Source organism: Rhineura floridana, chromosome 22, assembly GCF_030035675.1.
Source record: "Rhineura floridana isolate rRhiFlo1 chromosome 22, rRhiFlo1.hap2, whole genome shotgun sequence".
In the NCBI taxonomy this organism is placed as follows: domain Eukaryota; kingdom Metazoa; phylum Chordata; class Lepidosauria; order Squamata; family Rhineuridae; genus Rhineura; species Rhineura floridana.
This window is the reverse complement of record NC_084501.1, coordinates 17,268,912-17,286,146: the sequence shown is the minus strand read 5'-3', so window position 1 is coordinate 17,286,146 and position 17,235 is coordinate 17,268,912. Positions and strand designations below refer to the sequence as shown.

The 17,235-nt window shown below is 47.4% G+C and overlaps 2 protein-coding genes across 11 annotated transcripts in view; both read right to left on the bottom strand.

Moving 5' to 3' along the window:
• Window positions 1-11,583, bottom strand: HAX1 (HCLS1 associated protein X-1). Its single transcript, XM_061605813.1, has 8 exons — window positions 11,461-11,583; window positions 10,251-10,468; window positions 8,461-8,624; window positions 7,084-7,141; window positions 5,892-6,001; window positions 2,400-2,517; window positions 1,239-1,345; window positions 1-197 (listed from the first exon to the last, which is right to left on the bottom strand). Exons 1-7 carry the CDS (start codon window positions 11,511-11,513, stop codon window positions 1,248-1,250), a joined length of 819 nt encoding a protein of 272 aa, XP_061461797.1. The 5' UTR covers window positions 11,514-11,583; the 3' UTR covers window positions 1-197; window positions 1,239-1,247.
• Window positions 11,584-12,936: 1,353 nt separating this feature from the next.
• UBAP2L (ubiquitin associated protein 2 like) overlaps window positions 12,937-17,235 on the bottom strand; it is a 48,330-nt gene continuing 44,031 nt past the window's right edge. For 7 of the 10 annotated variants that reach the window (XM_061605541.1, XM_061605545.1, XM_061605548.1 and 4 more), the window contains 3 exons: window positions 15,966-16,163; window positions 15,578-15,613; window positions 12,937-13,633 (listed from right to left, as the gene is read on the bottom strand). In XM_061605541.1, coding sequence (XP_061461525.1) covers window positions 13,538-13,633; window positions 15,578-15,613; window positions 15,966-16,163 — 330 coding nt within the window. In that variant the 3' untranslated portion in view covers window positions 12,937-13,537. The remainder of the gene's footprint in view (window positions 13,634-15,577; window positions 15,614-15,965; window positions 16,164-17,235) is intronic. The other 3 variants (XM_061605546.1, XM_061605547.1, XM_061605550.1) reach the window with 1 other exon arrangement.

The following is a 17,235-nucleotide window of genomic DNA, read 5'->3' as shown; positions in this document are numbered from 1 at the left end:
TTACGCATAAATATAGGCTTTATTTAATGTTTGTTTCTGGGCGACTGGGCTTTTGTAGAAGACACAAGGTGTGTGTGTGTGTGTGTGCAGAACAGTAGCTGACGCCACGCAGGAAGGAAGTGATATCCGGGGCGGGGGGCCAGACGCAGCAACAGCTTGCCCCCACGGGGGCTTTGGTGACAAAGGCATGAACAAACCTGTCAAAATAAGAAGAAAAGGAAGCACAGCCAATGAAACAGAGCGGAAAAAAACCCCACACCCCAGGGGCGGCTGGTGCTGACCGGGACTAGCGGGGGGGAAGGCAGGGAGCCCAGAGTAGTTGAGTCTGAGCCAATGACAAGCATAGAATCATAGAATAGTAGAGTTGGAAGGTTGTTTAATCTTAGAAGGGGGTGTGGCTACGAGGGGGCATGGCTGTGACTATCATAAAGGGACCCTGCACTTCTGAATTTGCCATCACACTACTGGTTGTACGGGAGGAGGCAGGCAGGCAGGCGCTGGCTGAGGGCAGAATGAAGTTGGTAGGGCAGTGCCTCGTTTGCCCTAGTAGACCAACCTCCGCAGCCACACACCCCTTGCCTCTATGCCTGGACAAATGACGCAATGGAACCCTGGAGTTTCAGGCTTTAAGGAAACCTATTTGTGCTAGAAAGCGCTTGAAGGTCTTTTAACCGGCCGTTGATCTTTCGTCCAGAGCGATCCATTTCTTGAAGGGGCAATCCCCTTAGATACGCTCAGAGCGCTTTAGAGTCGACTGGACAGCGCTAAAGCATGTCCAAGCACACTGTACCATTAATGTCACAAAACAGACAGCAGGGGGAGCTGTTGTTTTATAGAACCAGAAGACCCACTGTGGCAAAAGGAACAGGCACTGATGGTGGGGGCCTGTAAAATGGCAAGGACATACGACAGAGGGTCACACGAGGGACAGCGCACCTCCTTGAACATTGCCCAGAATCCTCCATGACACAGATGGGGAACCCGTGGCCCTCCAGATGGTGCTGGATTACAGCTCCCATCATCCCTGACCACTGGCCTTACTGGCTGGGGATGATGGGAGCTGGTGTCTGGGAGGGCCACAGGTCCCCCACACTTGCTCCAAGACACGCAGGGGTATGTTGGCTGAAGGCAGAAAACCCAAAAGGTACTACTTGAGAAGGGTAGGCGGACTCAGTGGGAGGAAGACACCCCCCCGCCCTCCCTATTCGGCATCAGAGGTGAGAGATAATGCTACGCACCAGGCAGGACTATTTGCTTGGGAACCAGCGGCGGAAAAAGGTGTCCAGGATGGAAGAGGTGTCGCTCATGTCATCTCTGTGGCGTGAGACGAAGGGTGTCAGGTCTCCTGCAAAAGGAATCAGCCCGGTTAGCTAGAGGCGGCAGTTCCAATGATCTCCATTGCATTTTCGTTTCCAGCACACCAATCGCATGACAGTTCTCATCTCATTCATTGCCCAATTACAGCCAGCACTTGCGGCACACGGTAATTCCACAGCGAGGAAAGCCAAGTTCCGCGACATGAATAAATTATGTTCGTTTGCTAATTTGGTGCAGCATCGTCTGCTAGTTGTGGGGAGGGGCACAGATCCCTGCAGCCTAATCACCTAATATTAGAAATCCTATTCAGTCCTGTTTATAGCTTTGGAAATTTCCCCCGGTGTTGCCCATGCACTTTCAAGCTTCTCTTTGCAACCATGAGAACTATAAGTTGATTTTTTAAAAGAAAAAAAAACTTGAGAAAGAAAAAGGCAAAGAGATGTTTAGCATTCTGAACCCAGCATTGCAATCTGCTCCTGTGAAATTTCAACAGGCAAAACCCACCCACTTTCAAGCCTATGTTTGCAGCGGTAAGGACTAGAAACTTGGATTTTATTTTTAAAGAAAGATACAAAGAAAAGTGCATTCTGTATTTGATGCTAAACATTGTCTGCATGAGATTTGTAGATTGTTATAGAGTTACTTTTTAAGACAGAAAAAAATGTTGTAATGCTCGGGACGCTGCATTTGGGACTAAACACTGCATTCTGTGCCTCCAGGATTTCATCAGACACCCCTCCGCACATATACACCTATGTTTGTAGCAATGAGAACTAGAAGCTTAGTTTAAAAAGAAAAGAAAGCAAGCTGAGGTGCTAAGGAACCTAACTTCTGCATCCAATACTATATTTCAAACCTGAGATTTCACCAGGCGTTATCAATGCATTTACAACTCTAGATTTTCAAGCATAAGGACTAGAAACTTAAAAAAAAAAAAACACACAAAGAAAAGTGAAAGTTGAGCTTCTAGGGAGGCTCAATTATCCATGCTTCTATGGAATCACAGAATGCACCCTACTCTGAATCGCTCTCTGGACTGTTTGCTTCCAAGGCTCTTTTAAGATGACAGTTTTCACACTCACCTGAGCCTTCCTGCTGGCCACTGTCAAGACCCGGAACTGGATCCCCTCTGCTCCGGCGGGTGACAACTGTCTCCTCGTGACCCTGACTGTCACGCACCGTCCGGCGTTCTTCAACTGTCTGAAGCAACAAGACAAAGAGTAAGGGCTGAAAGGCTGAAATTCGGGGCAGGCTTTTGGGGTATGACTTGTCTCTGGTCATTCAGGAAGAAGTGGATCTGGGACTTCCCAGGAGATCCCTCCGCCTGTGCTGCCTCTGAGACGGGCTCCCGTCTTGGATGAAACTTATCCAGTTTTAAATTCAGTCAGAAGGGTTTTTTCTGACTGGGGATGATTTCTTCCGGATAAGGAAGAAGCGTGAGATCTGCCACATAGTTTTGTTTTGATTGTTGGAGCCTGGAATTCGTCAGAATTGTCTGTCTTCCAGCAGTTCAGACAGAGCGAGGATTTTATGCTAGCTCAGCTGGATAAGTGACCCGTTTTTTTTTAACGGACTAGCAGGCAAACCTCCTGTCTACATTTATTATTTTTTTATCTATATAGCTAAAGAGATTTGTCAAAGTAACAGCAATTAAGATAACCTAGATGAGGTAAGACTTTCCTTCTTTATTTACGGAACTAAGGGGGAAGAAAATATAAATAGCTTATCTTTTTTTTTTTATTGCAGAAAGCTGACATGGAAAATTGCGTTTTAAAGATTACAACGGATGAGAGCTTTCTGATTGGGAGAGATAAGAAATCTTTTTGATTTACAAGACTTTTGTGTAATATATATAAGGGACTATTTTTTCTGATCTACTTTTTTGTTGTTGTTGTTGACGAATCTGCTCATTCTCTCTGCTACTAGTTATTTGAACGCTGTGAACTAAAAGCTGTTTTTGCACTTCTGGACATTTAAGAGATAAGGACTGTCTAGCGTGTGACGTTAGTTGGTTGGAAAGATTAACTCCTTTGTAACTGGATAAAGAAATAAACTGCTCTTTGCTTGGGACATTGAAAATTGAAGGAGTTTTGTTCTTTTGGTTTTAAGAATGGCAATTAAGAAGATCATGGATGTACAAGAAGGGACTTTATTTCTAGACATGCTTCAGAAAATAATGGATGGGATTAACTCAATAAAACAAGAACTGAGAAATAATAGACAAGCGTGGAGAACTGAATTTCATGAAATGAGACAGGAGCTGAAAGAAAGGATTCTATGAGAAAGGAGAATAAAGATAGATCTGGAAAACAAAAAAAGGATGAAAGAGAAATTAAAGGCAAGGTTCAATCTATGGAGATTGGCTTAAATATGGACATGAAAAAAGATTTGGATTTCCTGGTTGTGACGGATCCTGGAGATAAATATTACAGTTTGGAATACAGCGCTGTCTCTGAAGGAATTGAAGAAATTGGAGATAAAGATATTATCGGTTCAAAAAAATTCCTGGGCTGGAAGGATTTCATGGAACTTGAAATGGAGAAAGTTAATCGAATTAATCCCTGTTTTGTGTCAATGGAAAAACCTTCAAGAAATGTACTAGTGTATCATGTGGAAAAGAGGAGCAGAGATGCGGCTTTGAAACAATACTTCAGTGTTACGTTTGGATTTGATGGTAAGAAAATATCTGTGATGGAGGAAATTCCTATCAGACTTTTATTATATGACTATGACAGCAAGATTTTTGGGTGCGTAAAGATGGAAGATGGACCCAATATGGATAATGACAGAAGAGCGATTTGAAACTACTGGACTCAGTAGATTTGATGAGTTGGATTAATTGACATGTTTATTTAGAAAAAAAAATTGATTGACATATATTTCAAGGATTGGAAACTTCTCTTTGACTTTTTGTGGAAGATTAAAATGATATGATGTTAATGAGATTTGAAACCAACTAAGATAACTGCTGGAGGAAGGTGATTTTATAATCTATTAAGAGATAGGTCTGTTATATATTATAGATTTATAGTTGAATTATAGTGTTTTGAAATTACTGGACTCAGTAGATTTGATGAGTTGGATTAATTGACATGTTTATTTAGAAAAAAAATTGATTGATATATATCTCAAGGATTGGAAACTTCTCTTTGACTTTTTGTGGAATATTAAAATGATATGATGTTAATGAGATTTGAAACCAACTAAGATAACCGCTGGAGGAAGGTGATTTTATAATCTATTAAGAGATAGGTTTGTTATATATTATAGATTTATAGCTGAACTATGACAAATCGGAAGTCAATATTTTTATATATATGTATTTTTTTTGTATTGTATTAGTTATTGATTTGTGTTGTTTTCTTTTTGTATTATTTTGGTTTTGAAAATTAGAATAAAAATTAATTGGAAAAAAAAAAAAAGGAAGAAGTGGATCTGGCGGGAGGAATGGCATCATGACATTCAAAGGGACACTTTACACTCCTGAAGTCAATTCCTCCTAAACTGTTTGGAGGAAAAATGATCAAGCACTTGCAAAATTGGGTGTGTTATTTGCCACATCAGTTGTTCTAGTTTAAAGCCAGAGGAGGTCCTATGAAGCAACAGCACCCCTGCTGTCAATTTAAAAAGTTAACTGCACAATGCACTTCAATGCACTATGGAAAATGGTAACGGGCTGCCTTCAAGTCGATTCCGACTCATGGCAACCCTATGAATAGGGGTTTCATGGTAAGCGGTATTCAGAGGGGGTTTACCATTGCCTTCCTCTGAGGCTGAGAGGCAGTGACTGGCCCAAGGTCACTCTGTTAGCTTCATGGCTGTGTGGGGATTCGAACCCTGGTCTCCTAGGACCTAGTCCGACACTCTAACTACTACACCACACTGGCTCTCGCTCAATGCACTATAAAGTTGTTTAATTCATTCTAACACTCTGTTCTGTCTTACATTATCAGTACACTACGATACATATATTACTATTATAATATTACGTATTATACAAACATTACCTTTTAAATGATACCTAAAGCCAATGAATGCTAATACCAATGAAGTATTTAATGCAATGAAATTAATGTGTCCATCAAATTTCTTCTAAATCTTTACTTGGTAAAGAATGTAGATTTCTGAACTAAAAATTCAGTGGACATAGATTTTGCAACAAGATTAATCCTTCAAGCTGGGGAAACTACTTTGATAGGGAAACGCCTGGAAATCACGAGAGCCGGAAACTTGATTTCTTTGAAATAAATTGCAAGTGAATCTTTTCAGAGTTCAGACACACCTTCCTTTGAACCCCCCACCAACCACTGCGAGTCCCACCCAAGCCCATTCTCATTTCTAAGCGTGAACTGCCTACGTCTCCCCCCCTCAAATGAGGACCAGAAACATGATGCTTTTTGAAAAACAAACACGCAAGCTAATAAACTCACATTTCAGACACACACCCCCCCCGAATCTGCTAGAGGTACCATTGAAACATCTGCAGCACAGTTGTGGCCAGTCAGGCATCAATGGGAGCAGACCCTCTTTCATGCACACACCCATTAACGCCTTAGAAAAGCGTTGGCACCCACCCCGTCCGGTGCCACCACTTTCGTGACCGAGACACTTTTGAAATAAGACCGAGGTTGGGCTGGTGGAAGAATAGTCTCGAGCCCTTTCGATGTAACGTGTGAGTCCAGATCTGTAAGGAAGGCAAGACTGAGCATCAGCCGCGGGTCCCTCTTGGCTTTAAGGCGTACGATTCTCCAGCCCTGTTCGAAGGAATCCATATGACTTGCACAGGGTTTCCAGACACAGGTGTCAAGTGCTCACATTTCTACAACACCCTCCCCAAATCCACCCCCCCCCGGAAAAAATAATAATAATCACATTTAGCACAATGAAAACACTCTTGCTTAGACAGAAATACATGTTAACCAAAAGAGATGCTTCTACACTTTTCGCTATAGCAATAAGGACTAGACACTTTAACCCACAAGAAGCGCCCTGCCAAATCAGACCTAAAATCCATCTAAGTTCAGCCTCCTGCTTCCCACTGCAACCAACCAGATGCCTCCAGGAAGCTCGCAAGCAACAGCCCTCAGCTGCTGTTGATCCCGCCCCCCCCGCCCCCCCAAGAACTTGTATTCGGAGATATCCTGCTCCCGAACATGGAGGGTTTCTTTTCCCAAAAGTAAAAGGGAGATTATCGCCTCACGCGGCAAATTCAGTGCCAAGTGTGACGTCCATATAGAAGAATGTAAGAACATCAGAAACATCAGTGGCCCATATGGTCCAGTGTCCTGTTCTCACAGTACCCAACCAGATGCCTGCAACAGGAGCGCAACAGCAGCTCTCCCCTCCTGCAGTTTCCAGCAACGAGTATTTGGCACCACGCCACCTCCAACCATACAGGCAGGGCACAGCCATCCTGGCTAGTAGCCACTGACAGCCTTATCCTCCAAGAATTTGTCTAATCCTCTTTTCAAGCCATCCAAGATGGCGGCCATCACTGCCTCTTGTGGGAGCGAGTTCCACAGCTTAACTCTGCGCTGTGTGAAAAAGTCCTTTCTTTCCCCTGGCCTGAATCTTCCAACGTTCAGCTTCATTAGAAGTTCACGAGTTCTAGTGTTATGACAGAGGGGGAATAACTTTTCTCTGTCCACCCGGTCCTTTCAACGCTCGCAAAGAACCCAGGTGGGCGCAAAATCCCCCAGGCATGCGGCTGCTCTGATGCTTTGCCCCAGATCACCACGGCCCTCTCCCCTCCAGTCACCCTCTGACCTCTGTCCTCTTTGGGGGCGTCTTTCACGGCTGACAGGGGTGAATCCGTCTCCGGCAGCTGTAAAAACAAAGGCGAAACAGAAAACGTGGTCAGCAAGGTCAGCGAGTGTGCGTGGCGAGCGATGGGAGCTGGCGAAAAACAAATGCGGAATGAGGTGGTGGGGCGACGTGGCAGAGTTTCTGGACTAAGCTACTTTGGAACACAGGCACAGGATAGCCATTTTGTTGTCATGCTCCCTGCATCAGAAAACCAAACCAAAACCAAATGGAAATTGCTCTCCGCATGTAGAAAAATAGCCTATCAGGGAGAAAGGCCTACAATAGCCTCCTGTGGGTGGGCTTTTTAAAGTGCAGCTGGAGATGTGAAGGCACAGAAAAAATGAAAGAAAAAAATGTGTGTTTTTTTATTTTCTGTTTTTCTTTCGGGCCTTCACATCTCTAGCGATGTGTGTGTGTGATTTATTTATTTATTTATGATTGCATTTACATCACACCTTTCCTCCAAGAAGCTCAAGGTAGCATACATAGTTCTTCCCCCTCTCAATTTTATCCTCACAACAACCCTTGAGGTAGGTTAGGCTGAGAGGTAGCGATTGGCCCAAGGTCACTCAGGGAACTTCATAGCCGAGTGGGGATTCGAACCCTGGTCTCCCAGGTCCTGGTCTGACACTCTAACCACTATGCCACACTGGCTCTGGAATTGTACAGAAATATCATCTTGCCTCTCAGACTTTAAGGGAAAAGGCCATAGCTCAGTGGCAGAGCACCTGCTTTGCATGCAGAAGGTCCCAGGTTCAATCCCTGGCATCTCCAGGTAGGGCCGGGAACGTCCCCTGTATGAAAACCTTGGAGAGATGCTGCCAGTCAGTGTCAGCAATACTGAGCTGGGACAATGGCCTGACTCAGTATGAGCTAGCTTCCTACGTTCCTGTTTAAGATGGCCCTTTATCCAGAACCATGAGGACTGGAACCTTACTTTATTTCTCGAAGGACCAAAAGCGGGTAGGGCAGCTGCTTTGCATGCAGAAGGTCCAAGGTTCAACCTAAGGCTGGGGAAAAACCCCAGAGAGCTGCTGCCAGTCAGAGTCGACAATACTGAGCTAGATGGGCCACTGGCCTGACTCGGCAGAAGGTGGCTTTCTACACTCCTCATTTATAATCTGAAGTAACGCCATTCGGAATCTTACCACCTCAGTCTTCCGCCTCGTTCTGCGTTATAGGTAGAAGAGGCCGAACAAAGGTCAGCGTTGTTCCTTCGCACCAATCCCTGGGCTTTGGGGTTTCGCTTGAAAGCAGACCGCGCACCCCCTCCCCTCAGCCCTAAACAAAGACAAGCACTCGTATCGGCGATGGTCCCAGGTCCGTAGGAAAACGCACCCCTTGGAACGGTTGCCAGGGCCTCCCCTCTGGTGCTGTGGGACCCGGGCTGTCCTCTAGCACTCCGCCGCTGGGCCGCTGGCTGTCCGGATACTTGAGCATCAAATCCCGCAGAGTCTGCCTCTTCTCAAGGGGTGGTGTCGGCGGCTCTGAGCCTGGGAAATCTGTGAGCGAAGAGGGAGAGCGATCGGCCTTAGCTTAGCTGTTACCCCATCAAGACCCCCAGACTCCCTTTCTATTTGAACGTCACAACAATCAATTATATTTATTTGCAGCTCAGCGGCAGAGCATCTGCCTTGCATGCAGGCTCAGTCCCAGCGTCTCCAGGCAGGGCTGGGAGAGAACCCCCTGGAGAGCTGCTGCCAGCCAGTGTAAACAATACTGAGCTAGATGGACGAGTGGTCTGGCTCAGCCAAAGAGGCTTGTGGAGCCACTGCCAGTCAGAGTATGCATTACTAAGCTAGATGGACCACTGCTCTGACTCTGCATAACGAGCTTCCTATGTTCCTGGAGAGCTGCTGCCGGTCAGAGTATGCACTACTAAGCTAGATGGACCACTGCTCTGACTCTGCATAATGAGCTTCCTATGTTCCTGGAGAGCCACTGCCAGTCAGAGTATGCACTACTAGGCTAGATGGGCCAATGCTCTGACTCTGCACAAGGCAGCTTTCTAGGTTCCTATTTAAATTAGCTCGTGATTCAGTACCACAAGGACTGGAGTCAAAGAAAGGCCATAGCTCAGTGGCAGAGCAACTGCCTCGTGTGCAGAAGGTCCCAGGTTCAATTTTTGTCGCCTCCAGGTAGGGCTGGGAATGCCCCCTGCCTGAAACCCTGGACAGCTGCTGCCAGCCAGTGTGGACAGTACTGAGCTAGGTGGACCAACAGTCTGACGCAGCGCGCAGCAGCATCTAACACCTGCACATTGCTTCTTAAATGCATGTCGTATTGACAGGACCGAGATTTGGATCACCTTGGCACAGATGATAATCTGATGTAATAACAGGGGTGCCTCTAGCCAAATCCATTGGGTGGCAGTCGACTAAATAATTGCCCCAGCGCCATGGGATTCTTCCCCCCTTCCTTCCCAAACGCGTGTCCCACACGGTCCTCAAATCTGCTCTGAGGGTTGGGGAAACCCCCCTCCGAACAGATTACAGAGAACATTCTGTTGCAGAGTCAGCAACTTATCACTACGTTGAACACAATCCATTGAAATCAATGGGCATGACTAAACCCACGTCACACCATACATTTATTCCACTATGATCCCACTTTAAACAGTCACGGCCTCCTTCAAAGAATCCTGGGAAATGTTGTTTATGAAGGGTGCCGAGAGTCATTAGGAGACCCCCGTTCTCCTTTCACAGAGCTATAATTCCCCAAGAGGTTTACGTCGCCCAGAGTGGCTGGATAGTCAGCTAGATGGGCGACTAAGAAATTCAATAAATAAATAAATAAATAAACAAACAATCCTTCCCAGGGAACTCTGGGAATTGTGGCTCTGGGAGGGGAACTGGGGGTCTCCGAGCAACTCTCAGCACCCTTCGCAAACGACGCGTCCCAGGAATCTTTGGGGGAAGCCAGGACTGCTTAAAAGTGGAGTAGTTGCAGACTATATGTATGGTGTGAACTTAAGTCCATCAATTTCAATGGGTCTACTCTGAGCAGGACTCAGGCAGGGACAAGCCTCTTAGGAAAAGCGGCTCTCGGCTTCCCCACTCGCCCATTTCTCTCCAAACCGGATTATTCCTCTGCAGGATCCCCAACCCCTCCTGGTAGACTTTGCCTACCCAAAGGCCGTGAAGGCAAGCTCCCGGCACCCATTTCGCTGAAGAGGTCATTGAAATCCCGGAAGAGCTGGTCAAACCCGAAGGTGTCATGGAAGCGCATCCCGCCCGGGGTGAAAGTGAAGCCGAAGCCAAAGTCGTCGGGGTGCCTCTCCCCAAAATCTTCATCGTCTTCATCGTCATCATCCTGCGTGATCCCCCCCAAAAAGCGGTCATGGGGCCTGTGGCAAAAATGGAGAGAATAACATCTCATTGATATCACTCGCTCTTCAGTAGGCGCCGAAAAGGTAGTAAAGGTAGAAAAGAGTAGGTCTTCAGTAGGCGCCAAAAAGATAACAGAGATGGTGGCTGTCTAATATTTAAGAGTCAGATGATTGATCCATCTAACTCAGAATTGTTGATACTGACTGGCAGCAGCTCTGCAGGGTTTCAGGCAGTGGCCTCTTTCCTGCCCTACCTGGAGACTCCAGAAATTGAACTAGGGACCTTCTGCACACAAACAGGGGCTCTACCACTGAGCTGCGACCCTCTCTGTACTATCATTCAACTAAATTACTATTTGATTAATCATGAATATCGATAGGTATTTTATATTATGCTATTGCTCTAGCACATATTATATATTTTTGTACAGCGCTTAGAGATTTTGATTACAGTGAAGTGGTACACAAATTTCATTAAATAAATACATAAAAATAAAACAGGATATAATGTATGGCGTGACCACCGCTTGTAACAACATAAAAATTGCTAAAACGATTACATGAAGAGGTGCAGGTTCAAATCTCCACTTGGCCACAAAAGATAAAGGGCGGAGCTTGGGCCAGTACATTTCTCAGTCCAGCCTACCTCACAAGGTTGTTGTAAAGGTTAAAATGACAGCAGCCAGAGGGGAGGGGGAAAGAAACCATGTGCACTGCCTCCATTTGCTAGGGGGATATAAATGCAGTTTAAAACATAAGCAAACAGGTAGAGCATATAGAATAAGGGCTTGGTTAAGCACCTGAGCACTTTATCAGCTGCAAAGCAGGCAGAAACTCAACCGGCGTTGTTTTAAGACTGTTGGGGAAGCTACACCAGTGGGATTTCTGCCTGCCGCCGTGTCAAGCTTTGAAAAGGTCAAAAGAGGAAAAGAAGCAATCGATATAGACCTCCCCACCCCATAAGGTGGTGGGAAGGGGACTCTGATCTCCAAGGGCTGCCATTCTCTCACCTCCGCTCCCCGCGGAAACCGAAGAAACCCCGAAACACGTCGTAGAAGCTCATTCCACGGAAGCCGTAAAGAGGCCGCTCCTCCCCTACCCGCTTCCGCCACTCTGTTGTGAAACGTCCACTGCCGTCCCTTATGTCGTAAAGTGAGGCAGATTTCACGACATTGTTTCTAAACGACGCTCTAGAAATACGTAGAGCCGACGCTTCTCTTCAGCAGCTCATAGTTACTCATAAAATACTGATGCACTGAGCAAGTTTCCGTGTTCAACTGAACTTTGTAGCGTTTAATTCCCTCAAGAGTGAAACCCTTTGATACCAATAAAGAAATTCAGTATTTTAACTGTGATTTTTAACTAATGCTGTGACATTTATAACCCGCGGATTCTCTAAGGATCTCAAGATGGCATAAATAGTTCTCCCCCTCCCTATTTTATCCTTACAACAACCCTGTGAAGTAGGTTAGGCTGAGAGACAGTGACTGGCCCAAGGTCACCCAGAGAGCTTCATGACTGAGTGGGGATTCGAACTTGGGTCTCCCAGGTCCTAGTAGAAAACTCTGATTACTAGACATACCCCAAATAAAACCTGATTCTCCAAAAGAGAATCCTTTGCCATTTCTGAATCAGCTTTTATTTTCTGTGAAGCGCTTTTCTCATTTCCAGCAGGGCACTTGTGTTACCTCCAGAGTTCAATGGGACTTACTCCCAAGTAAATACATACAAGATTGCAGCCTTAAGTCTGTCACAGCAGTAACACCAACTCTCACAAATGTATTAGGGCACAAAAGTTGATGCCCCAGAAGTCCAGCCCTTACCACCAGATTGCTTTACATTTGTTTTGAGTTTAAGCCTGATGGCAGGCCCAACCACATGACACCCGGTTACTTAAAGCGCAGAAAAAGCATGGACTTGATTGTTCAGTTCTATACAACAGCCGAGGCAGACAAGACCAGCAGGCTGTGATCATTCCAGGCACACATACATACCTCTCTCTTTGTGCTGGTCTGTCACACTAAGGGGCTCAAGAGGCACACAGACTAAGTTAGCCCTTGCAGGAATGGGTCACCTCAGGAAGAGGGGGAGATGACCTCATGATCTTTCTCCCTAGCTTTTTCCTGGCAGGCAAGAGTGCCTCACCCGCACTTTCTCTCTTCAATCTCTTTAATCAGCCAGAGCAGGGCAGAAGGTGCTCTCAAGAGGTGGTCAGGCGTGTGTGTAGGAAAATGTATTTACTTATTATTTATTGGATTTATATCCCACCCTTCCTTCTGAAGGAGCCCTTTGTGGGTTCGGAAGCAGAAAAATAAAGAGCACCTTGTGGTCTTGGGGAGGGAAACTGAAGCATGGAGAGATGTTGTGGGCCAGGAGAGGGAAGCTGTGGGAGAGGGGGGCTGGTGGGGAGAGGGGCAGCCCCTAGGGTGTGTGGGTGTATGTACACACACAGTCAGAGCTGAATAGAAAACGCAAGGCCCGGAGAACAGAGTTGGGATTTTCATTTTTATATACAAGACACATTTATCCATTAAATTTAGAACACAGTACAAAAAAAACACTTCAACTAATTAATCTTACAATGCGGTTCATATCAATTACTGATCTTATTCCTAATAATAAAGGAGGGCATTGTAGGCGGGGAGGGGAGGGGGAAGAGGATTCCAGATGTTGACTCCTTTGGATCCGCCAGGCGGTACTTTTTTATTTATTTATTTTTGGAGGGGGAAAGAGGAGGAGTGAAGGAGTAGAAAAACAAAACAAAATAAAAGGCCCCTACAGCTGAACGGCTCGTAATCTGAATGAATGCAGAGAAAAAAGAAAAAAGATACAAATTCTATATTACATACAATAGGGGGAAGTTGGGGTCGAGGGAAGAACGGCAAGCCCAGCCGTGCTGGCTGGGTTTGCCAGGGCTGTTGCAGGGCCGTGCCGAGGGCAGGGGGAGCTCTTCCCCGTGGGGAAAGGGGGGTATCCTTCCTTCTTGATTAGGTCGCTGTCGTTCTTCCTTCCTTCCTTCCGTCCGTCCGTCCATCCGTCCGTCTCTTGGTTGAAGTGTGTAGAGTCGCCTCTGAGCCGCCGCCCCCCTCAATTGGCGCCCCAGTTGTAGCTGTTGTAGGCGGACTTGTTTGCCTGTGATTTCTGCGGGATCGAAGTGCCCTGGCTGCGCTGACCAGTGCCGCTCTGTGTGGGAAGAAAAGGAGGGGGGAGAAAAGAGAGGGAGTGAGGCTCCGCAAGCAACCAGTCCTGCTCCCCATGCCTTATTTGGAAGGAACAGCTCCTACGGAGGAGGGGAGGCTCTGGGATATTCCCATAAGCATTTTAAATCAATCAATCTGCTCCAGAGAAGGGGCCGCTTCTCTCCTATCAGCAGCTCCTTCTGCCCCCTTTCCGCTAAAGCAGGGATGGGGAACCTGCGGGCCCTCCAGATGGGACGCCACCTCCCACAGGCGACGATCAGGGGTGGTGGGGAGTTGCAGTCCAGCAACACCAGGAGGGCCCCAGATTCCCCCCAGCCCTGCTCTGTTGCAAAGCTAGGCAGACGTCAGGCTTTTTTTCGTAGGGGCTTGCTAATTCTCCAGCTGGAGCCCGTTGCAACACAGGGTGGGTGGAGAGAGACACATAAAATGGCAGTCAACTGCACCCCATGAGCCATACACTGGGATGACCTGCGCATACAAGTACAAATCTACCTCTGAGTTCACTAGAAATGAGGCATGCCAGTTTAAGGTTTAAAAACCACGGTTTATTGCTGCAGTTAAACCACTGGGGGTCGGAAACGTTTGTCAATCTATTACAAATGATCCAGCAATTTTTCAGTAGGCCTCACCCATTTACCCTTCGCCTGCCCCTGTTCTCGAGGGAGGAGAAGCCTGGCCTACATCATCAGCTGCCATGGACCAAAGCAAACCATCATAAACCCTCTCCACGTTACCCTAGCCCTATGGTACCTTTGCGTAGCTTTGAAAAGGAGAGAACAAACAAACAAATCTGGTGGGATTCCAGGGTACTCTAAAACTTCAGCTGTGAAATCCGAGCTGGGAGGATTTTACGACTTGATGGGATAGGACATTAACAGCATCGTTACCATCAAATTATAGTCAATACTTTACCCCTGGTTCTAACATCATCTACAATTGGGAGACGTCTCTTTGTTCAGCCTTTGAGATATACCTCTTTCCCCCGGCCTTTGACATCCGAGATGTGTGCTTTCAGGACCCACCCAATTTCTGTGATTGTAATCTGTTTTGTTTTTAACATTGAATTTTATACTGTTGTGACCCGTCCCGGGACATGCTGCTGAAGGGATGGTGGCAGTGGTGGTCACTGCCATCATCTAATTAAACCCAAAATAATTATTGCTTGGAATACTTAACTGGCATGATGAATACCTCTCACAAGTTGTTTGGCTTGTTGGCACATTGTGATGCTGCATGACTGAGTGTCAGAAAGGCTCAAGTCTTACATTCTAAGACTTGAGAACCGCTCTCTGGCGACAGAGAAGGCCTACGGTCCAAAATTCGTGTGGTAAGTAATCAATGGGTCGCCACACCCAAAAGGATGGGAGGCCACTGGTCTAAATGTCGCTGGATTCCAATTCCCTTTAGCATGGCCCAGCATGGCCAAGGGTCAGGGATGACCATTAAGCTGTAGTCCAATAACATCTGGAAGGCACTGGGTTGACTCTATGCCTGAGGGCCAGCTGGCCCCAACCTTCCAACATTCTCTATCTTTGCCCCTGTTCTTCCTGGAGAGGCTACCCAAGGTCAGTTTATGTGCGAGCAGGACCAAAGGAGGAAGCAGGGATGGAAAATTTTCTACAGAGTGTGGGTCCATTTTCCTTTGTGCGTGTGCATGGGGGTGTGCTTGTGCTTACACTCAGTCCGCCTAGGGCAGCAGGGCAGGGTGGGAGTAAACCTGTGGCATTGTGGCATTACTGGGACTCCCAGCTCCCATCAGCTTCCCAACCAAGCATGGCTGATGGTCAGGGATGATGGGAGATAAGGTCCGGCAGTGCCTCAGAGGGGCCATGGGGTCCCTCCCTTCCTGGTCTAGGGCAAAGGTTGACCAGAGCCAGGGCACAGCAGGCTGGGCGCAAGATGTTACCCCCTCCGAGAGGTTCGTTACCTGGTCTTCCTGCTGGCGTTGGAAGTACAGAATCGACTGCAAGTGTTTGGGAAGGTGGAGGCAGACCGAGGATATGGAAGATATAAGGAGACGTTATGACAGCCCCCCTGGACCCACGTGTGCAAGGGAGAGGTTGGGATGTACAAAGTACGCCGGAAGGGGAGAATCATCATCCAAGCAGACTTGGTATGACCCAGCGGCTGGAGATGGGGGCTGGAGGAAGGGATCTCTCAAATTACCCCAAGGTCTTTCCTTCTGTATGTGTGTGAAAATTGTGTTGTTTTGCGTCTCCGTGCTGGGGGGGGGGGAGTTGGGAGGAGAAATGAGCGGGACCTGGAGACAGCTAGTGGTTGCCCGAGGGAGGGAGATTTTGGGGGCACGCGCTTACCTGCCCATCCTGCTGCAGGTGGTGATGCAAGATCTGGGAGTGTGGCTGCTGATGCGGCGTCAGGATGTGCATGAACGGGGCCGGCGGATATGCTGCAGCGGTGGCAGGGTTGATGGGGCCGCCGCTGCCCAGTGCCGACGGCAGGTTGAAGGAGGCGGCTGGGGTTCCAGTGTGAAATCCCTGCTTCTCAAATGACTGCTGCTGGGCACAGAGAGAACCATTCAGGGACAGAAATTATACCCCCCCTTCTCCTATGACAGCGACGGGGAACCTGTGGCCCTTCCAGACGTCGCTGGGATCCCATCAGTTCCAGCCCAGCGTGGCCCAATGGTTAGGAACTGGAGTTACAGCCCAGCAACGTCTGGAGGGACACAGGTTCCTCCATCCCAGATTTATAGTATGTTGCAGAGACTGTTAATAGAAGAATGAGGAATCTACGGCTTCAAGATGTTGTTGGACTACAATCTCCCTCAGCCCCAGCCAGCATGGCCCAATGTTCAGGGATGATAGGAGCTATAGTCCAACAACATCTGAAGGGCCCTGCTCTAGGCAGTCCAGGAAAAACTGGACAATAGTCCTCCAATGGACCATTACCTGCCTATCCCCGAGTGGCCCATTAGGCTGGGAAAATGTGCAGTGTGTCTGTGTGTCAGGAAAGGCTTCGATTAAGAACTAGTAAAGATCAGCCATTTACAGACAAGCCTCAGACTCTCCCTGGGAGCGAAGAACCTCATTGGGTCCAGGACAGCCTACAGATGTTTCTGAAGAGGCTTAGTGTGCCATTTTTATTATGGCAGCTCAGCTGTTGAGTCAGGAAGGGTCCCCCACGCCAGGTGTGGGGAACTTTTGGCCCCTCCGGATGCAGCTGACCTACAACTCCCATCGCAACCCCAGCAAGCATGGCCAATGGGGTAGGATGACATGAAGAAAGGAGAGTCCTTCACAGTTATGTGCCTCGGCGTGCTTGCGCTGAACATCTTATATTTTCAGCTGGAGGGAGAAGAGAGGAATTTTCGCGGGAATTTGGGGCCACTGTCTTGTTCCTACTCTCTGACTGATGTAGGAACAGAGGAAGCTGGCTTATACGGAGTCAGGCCATTGGTCCTTCTAGTTCAGTACTGCCTACTCTGACTGGCAGCAACTCTCCAGGATTCCACACCGGGGACATTCCTAGCCCTACCTGGAGATACTGGAGACTGAACCTTGGACCTTCTGCAAGCCAAGCAGATGTTCTACCACTGAGCTAAGAGCCTTCCCCACAAGACCGCTG

Coding starts and splice junctions, on each gene's coding strand:
- HAX1 (XM_061605813.1), bottom strand. CDS start 11,513: ATGAGCTTCTACGACGTGTTTCGGGGTTTCTTCGGTTTCCGCGGGGAG. Junction 10,469..11,460: donor GGTTTCCGCGGGGAGCGGAG/GTGAGAGAATGG, acceptor TTTTTGCCACAG/GCCCCATGACCGCTTTTTGG. Junction 8,625..10,250: donor CTTGCCTTCACGGCCTTTGG/GTAGGCAAAGTC, acceptor CTTCGCTCACAG/ATTTCCCAGGCTCAGAGCCG.